Consider the following 6,245-nt stretch of genomic DNA (forward strand, 5'->3'; position numbering starts at 1 on the left):
TGGAAATGGACCAGATGTCTAATTCCCCCTCCCTGGGGGCAAAGCATTGTGGGAAATGTCGCACAGAAGGTTGGATCCCTCCTCATGAGACGTTCATATCACTGCAGCCGTGTTTTGCCTTTTTGTTTTTATTTTTGCATGAACCCCATTCTTCTCTCGACGGATGGATGGAATGAATGAATGAAGTGCTGTGGTTGGACCATGGTGGTGGTGGGGGGGGGGGGTTGTTGTAGATGTTGTGGTGTGAAGTCCTTCACTGTTGAACACTGTGACCTTTCACTCTGACGCATCGATCGGCACGTCGTGTCGAGCACTGTGAACGACAAAACCACATCTCATCGTCTCTGAACGGTGTCGGTAGTGCAAAGCGGCCCGTCGTCTGTCGACCCTACAAAGGAGAGGACCAGAGAACATCTGTCTCTCACAGTGGAAAAAACATGTTTACCGTTGTTGTTTTTTTGTTTTTTTGTTCCCAACAACAAGGAAGGGGTGAGAACACTATGAAAAGTTCAGGAGGCCCTAAATGGTTCCCTGTGGAGAATAAGATGAGAAACTTGAAGCTAAAACCTTTGCAGAAAGAACTTTGTTCCGTTTCACGTTCAGCAGCTGCCAAACCGGAGCGTCTCTGCCTCCGTTGAGCAGGTTTTACTCCGGCCAGACTTGACAGTTTAGGGGCATCGAGTGACAGAAATGAAGTTTCAGGTGAATTTTCTGAAGGACCCGCCTGAAGTCGGTGTATTAACAACATGCTGTGGGCATTAAAAACAGCTGTGTTCTGTTCTAACATGAAGAATGTTGACAGACTGAAGTCTCTGACAGGTGCTCAACATTTCACGTCGCCATTTTGCTCCTTCAGGGATTAAAAAAAAAAAACAGCAACAGATTTGTGACGCAATTATTGGAACATCACTGTGTCGTTTGTTCCAGTGGTTCATTGTCCTGCATCTGTTCACGCCAACTCTTTGAAACTGGACCACAGCTGCACCACAGTGTCTGAACGCAGTGTTTCCCTGCCTGATGTCAAAGTTTGACCATCGACTGCTGACGAGAATGTCTGTGACTGCAAAGAGACGCCGTGGCCACTTTTTTTAGGCGGTGGAGTTCATTTTTTGATGCAGTCACTGCAGTTTTCTTACAAAGCCCACAAAGAGACTGAAACCCAACATTGTTTGAGTCGGTCTCGTCACAAATGTTCGATACATTTGAATTACAGACACTTCTTCTTGACTTTGAATTAAGGATACATGACATTTTTAACAGTAGCACATGAAATGTTCATCAGTAAAATACACATCTTACTTTTTTGAGCGGTGGATTGTTGGTTCTTGGTCTGTTTGTGAGATTTGTCTAATCCTTCTGAAGTCTCGTGGGAATAAAACCCGACTGATTCTTGTCCCTGTTGATGTAAATATGCAGCGGCAATTCCTCCACAGCCTCATCTCCACTCGCTTCCCTCCTCCAAGTTTTGTCGACGTAGACGTTGTGCTCATGAGTGGCTCTTGAGTGAATTCCTGCCCCTGCTAGCGTCTGTGTGCTGATGAGGTTTGATGTCGGAATGGTCCGTTTTGCGCTCGTCGTCGTAGCCCGTGTTGACATGACATACCTTTTGTGATTTGACCCGATTCTGTGCAAGTTTGATACAAAAAGGCTGAGTTTACGAGAAAAAAAACAAAACAAAAACTGGAAACCAGCTGGCGTGGTGTGTTCTTCTTATTTCTTTTGTTCCCCTGAACTGCTCGGGTGCCATTTTCCATTTTAACAAAAGAATTTCAGAACTTTTTCTAACTGCAGTCTCCTTTGTTTTACTTTTCCACACTTTTCCCTAAAATGTATGACGAATACAAAACTGTCTTTTGTTTATTTATTGATTTGTATATAGATACTTTGTTTTGCATTGTATATTCTCACCTCCCTTGGTTATAGATTAATATATACATGTATATATGAATAAACATGAAGTTTATAAAATGAATTAGGCTGTGTATTCTTTTTTTGTCTTCCCGATTCCAGCGGTGGAAGATTAGTCACTAAAAGTTCAGTAACACATGTAAAAGTCCTTCATACAGAGGGGACTACGTGTTGTATTCAGTCATTTTTACAGTTATTTTGGTGGGGAAAAATATCCATCTTGACTGACATGTGAACCAATGTCCAATTCCCTCTGCTTTTATAAATAACAGGGTACAATATGTAAATTCGAAACTGATTAGATGGCAGGGACACCAATAATATATTAGTTATTATTGGTTGTGTTACTTGTTTATAATTCTGTTATATTGGTATTATTTAACACTGAGAGTTACTTTCCTGTCCTATTAATTTTTCTACATCAGCTGCAAAAAGCTTATTAGCTCGTGGTCATAAACCGCAGTCGTATGTGTGACGTCATCTCTATGCGACTAATACGTTCCTGATGTGTGCGCCTGCGCAGTGGGACAGCTTTGTTATTCCTGATCAGTATGGCGCTTAGCAAGACGTTTGGACAAAAACCTGTCAAATTCCAGCTGGAGGAGGATGGAGACTTTTACATGATCGGCTCGGAGGTGAGTGAACGTTTTATTCTGCAAGTTGCTCCACGAACAAATTGAACAAACCGACAAAATCCGTCGTTTTAATGCCGCGACTTTGCCTGATCGCGAACAGCTAGCAAGTTACGATGCTAAGCTAAAATGGGGACAGCCAGACTAGTACAGTTATTTCAGGGTTGTTGATGACGAAATATGGAAAAACTGCAACTGCAGAATTCATTCATGTAATAAAATATGTGGCACCATCAAAGTTGGGCCGGTAACCGTCGGTTCTTCCAGGCTCCACCGGGTTTGATTCATTTGGGCTGGCGAACGTTCAGTAATTAGCCTGCTGAAATTATGGAGGCTGTTCTTTCACAGAATAAATCTAAATAAATTAAATATTTATTAGACTAAAACAGTAGAACTCCTAGTTGAAGGAAAATACACAAAACGTTCTCTTCGTTATATATGTGTGTTAACTGTCAAACATCCTGTAACTGACGCGTTTAGTTTCCCGTTTGTTACTCAGCATCGTTGGCTTTTGAAAATTACATTATTATTAGAGTAACGGAGTTGACCTGTATTTGTTTGGAACAATAATATAGCAAGATACGTGTAAGATTACTAATGTTTGTCATTTTTATGAAGCTTTTTACAATTATATTTTAAATATATTTAGACGACAAATGAAGCTGAATTGGATTTCAGGGATTTTTATTTTGAGCATTTAAAAATTTCATGATATTTTTACTCAAACAGATTGTTTGATTGCCTGATTGTTTTCGCTGCAACAAACAGCAAATCAACTGGCGCACACCGTCTATCAGCGTCGATGTGTGATCACTTGATGTATGTGTTTTTATCAGAACTACGTCCTGTCTTGATATAACAGAGCCTAGTATTAATAGTGGTATATATTCTGTAAGTATAGCATTGAAAGAAAAAAATAAACTATTAAAAGGAGGATCTGAGGATCAAGGAAACTAAAAGCCTCAAACAGAGAAATCATTTCAGTAAGTCTTTATATCATGTGATTATTGTGTGTGTGTGTGTGTGTTTAGGTGGGAAACTACCTCCGCATGTTCAGGGGCTCCTTGTACAAGCGCTACCCGTCACTATGGAGGAAACTGGCGTCTGTAGAAGAACGGAAGAAAATAGTCGAGTCGTCACATGGTTGGTAGAGTTCAGCATGAACGTGATGTACCGGTACCTTCTGTTCCCCTCGTGTCCCTGAACCACCACGTAGATGGTTTTCTATTCAGTACATCTTTTGAATGTGTTTTGCTGCCTCTCGGTTGACTTTGCTCAGACCACGGTTACACCCAGCTCGCCACCCAGCGTCACCCTGCTCAAGGCCTCGGAGGTCGAGGAGATCCTGGAAGGAAACGATGAGAAGTACAAAGCTGTTTCCATCAGCACAGAGCCGCCCGCCTACCTCAGGTCCGTGCACACGTTACCCAGACGTTTGTCTGTTTTCCATACGTATGTGACCGTTGGTGTGTGTGTCGGCTCCTCACAGGGAGCAGAAGGCCAAGAGGAACAGTCAGTGGGTTCCCACGCTGCCCAACAGCTCCCACCACCTGGACGCCGTTCCCTGCTCCACCACCATCAACCGCAGTCGTCTGGGCCGCGACAAGAAGCGCACCTTCCCACTGTGGTGAGCGACGGGAACCCACTCCAGACACATGATGGCATGAGCAGCGTGCGATTTTTAGCGGCTCTGATCACACCCGTGGCTCTTTCTGCACCAGCTTCGACGACCACGACCCAGCGGTGATCCACGAGAACGCCACTCAGTCTGAAGTCCTGGTCCCCATCCGTCTGGACATGGAGATCGAAGGGCAGAAACTGAGAGATGCTTTCACCTGGAACATGAACGGTATCAAAATAAACTCATCAGATCTTCTCCGTCCGACCAACCCAACCATCTCTGTAGTGACCAATCAGAGGCCGGCAGTCTGCAGACGTCACATTTTAGCATCGGCTCAGGGGAGGATAGTGATGGGCAGAAGGGTTCTTTTAGGTGGACCGAATCACTCCAATCCCATTTCTTCAGAAGATTGATTCCAAGGATTTGTTCAGAAGATTCGTTCAAAAAATTTGTTCAGAATATTCATTCCAAAGATTTGTTCAGAAGATTCGTTCCAAAGGTTTGTTGAGAAGATTCGTTCCAAAGATTTGTTGAGAAGATTCGTTCCAAATATTTGTTGAGAAGATTCATTGACAAGATTTGTTGAGAAGATTTGTTCCAAAGATTGGTTCACTGTGGCAGGTTCACCAGCAGCAGTTCACTGCCACTGAACTGTGAAACAAACAAACAGACCTTTTCACGAATCGTTTGCTAACAAGTCAAGGCAGCTTTTTAAACGCTGAAATGTTCCTTGAAACCTCAGAGAAGCTGATGACGCCGGAGATGTTCGCCGAGATCCTGTGCGACGACCTGGACCTCAACCCGCTGGCCTTCGTCCCCGCCATCGCGTCCGCCATCCGGCAGCAGATCGAGTCGTACCCGACGGACAGCATCCTGGAGGACCAGACGGACCAGAGGGTCATCATCAAGGTGGGGGCGCAGAGACGGCACAGCTGCTCTCCTGTCAGAGGGCACGTCGGCAAACGGCCTTTGTCTCCTCCGTCCAGTTGAACATCCACGTGGGGAACATCTCGCTGGTGGACCAGTTTGAGTGGGACATGTCTGAGAGGGAGAATTCTCCGGAGAAGTTTGCACTGAAGCTGTGCTCCGAGCTGGGCCTGGGGGGAGAGTTCGTCACCACCATCGCCTACAGCATCCGGGGTCAACTGAGCTGGCACCAGAGGACGTACGCCTTCAGGTGGTAGGGACGAGGGCACATCCCCTCCACCAAGGAGGTTCTAGAACGTCTGAACCAGATGATTGAACGGCGGTGGTGTTCTAGAACCATCTGGATCCAGGAATCTGTTGAAGGATTCTGACTCATTGTGAGCAGACGTGTCTAGAACGGTCCGATTGTCGGTAAACAGGTTTGATCTGGATCCTTTGATCCACAACAGAGACGACGACTGGAGACGCAGACATGAACGGACAGTCTGCTGAGTCAGCACAGTGGGAACAGATTGGTTGGATCCAGAAGAAAACCACCATTAGATCCGTTTTAACTAGTGATCCATCTGTCAGTGGACTAAGTCAGGGAGGTTCCTATCTGGTGTCGTGAGCTTCTTGGTGGAGGTCTGAACTCACTTCTTGTCTAGTTTGACCAGCTTTGTGATGAAAGGAATGTCTCTGACCGTCTGCAGTGAGAACCCGCTGCCCACGGTGGGAGATCGCCATCAGAAACACAGGGGATGCCGACCAGTGGTGCCCCCTGCTGGAGACGCTAACAGATGCGGAGATGGAGAAGAAGATCAGAGACCAGGACAGGAACACGAGGTGAGAGTCTGACGTCAGAAATGGAACTACGTCACGTCTGAGCATCACGTCTGTGTGTTTCAAGACAACGGAAACACCGTCGTAGTTGGTGCGGGTAACAACAGCCGCTGACTTCCAGGCGTCTTTTTCTTGTGTCTGCGCCGTGGCTCCCCTCCGCTCCAGCACGGTCTCTGTTCAGACGGCGTTTTGTTTCGATCTGAGCGACCAGTAGGGGGCGCTGGCGCTCAGTGTTACAAATCAACCAATGGGAGAATTGGACACGGTGAACTCTGATTGGCTGTTTGACCTCCAGTCACAACGCTAGAAGAATCCAGACGAGGTCACAGAACAGA

At 45.7% G+C, this 6,245-nt stretch overlaps 1 protein-coding gene across 1 annotated transcript; it reads left to right on the forward strand.

Moving 5' to 3' along the window:
- The first annotated feature begins 2,456 nt into the window (after positions 1–2,456).
- Positions 2,457–5,917, forward strand: LOC144741844 (SWI/SNF-related matrix-associated actin-dependent regulator of chromatin subfamily B member 1-like). The gene is given in 10 exon segments (XM_078624344.1): positions 2,457–2,543; positions 3,572–3,683; positions 3,820–3,845; positions 3,847–3,950; positions 4,030–4,167; positions 4,262–4,389; positions 4,904–5,070; positions 5,148–5,338; positions 5,781–5,802; positions 5,804–5,917. Coding segments are annotated over 10 exon segments (1,086 nt in total). The 5' UTR covers positions 2,457–2,459.
- The last annotated feature ends 328 nt before the right edge of the window (positions 5,918–6,245 follow it).

The sequence above is a fragment of the Lampetra planeri genome, unplaced genomic scaffold (genome assembly GCF_965212315.1).
Source record: "Lampetra planeri unplaced genomic scaffold, kcLamPlan1.2.h2 scaffold_741, whole genome shotgun sequence".
Lineage (NCBI taxonomy): Eukaryota > Metazoa > Chordata > Hyperoartia > Petromyzontiformes > Petromyzontidae > Lampetra > Lampetra planeri.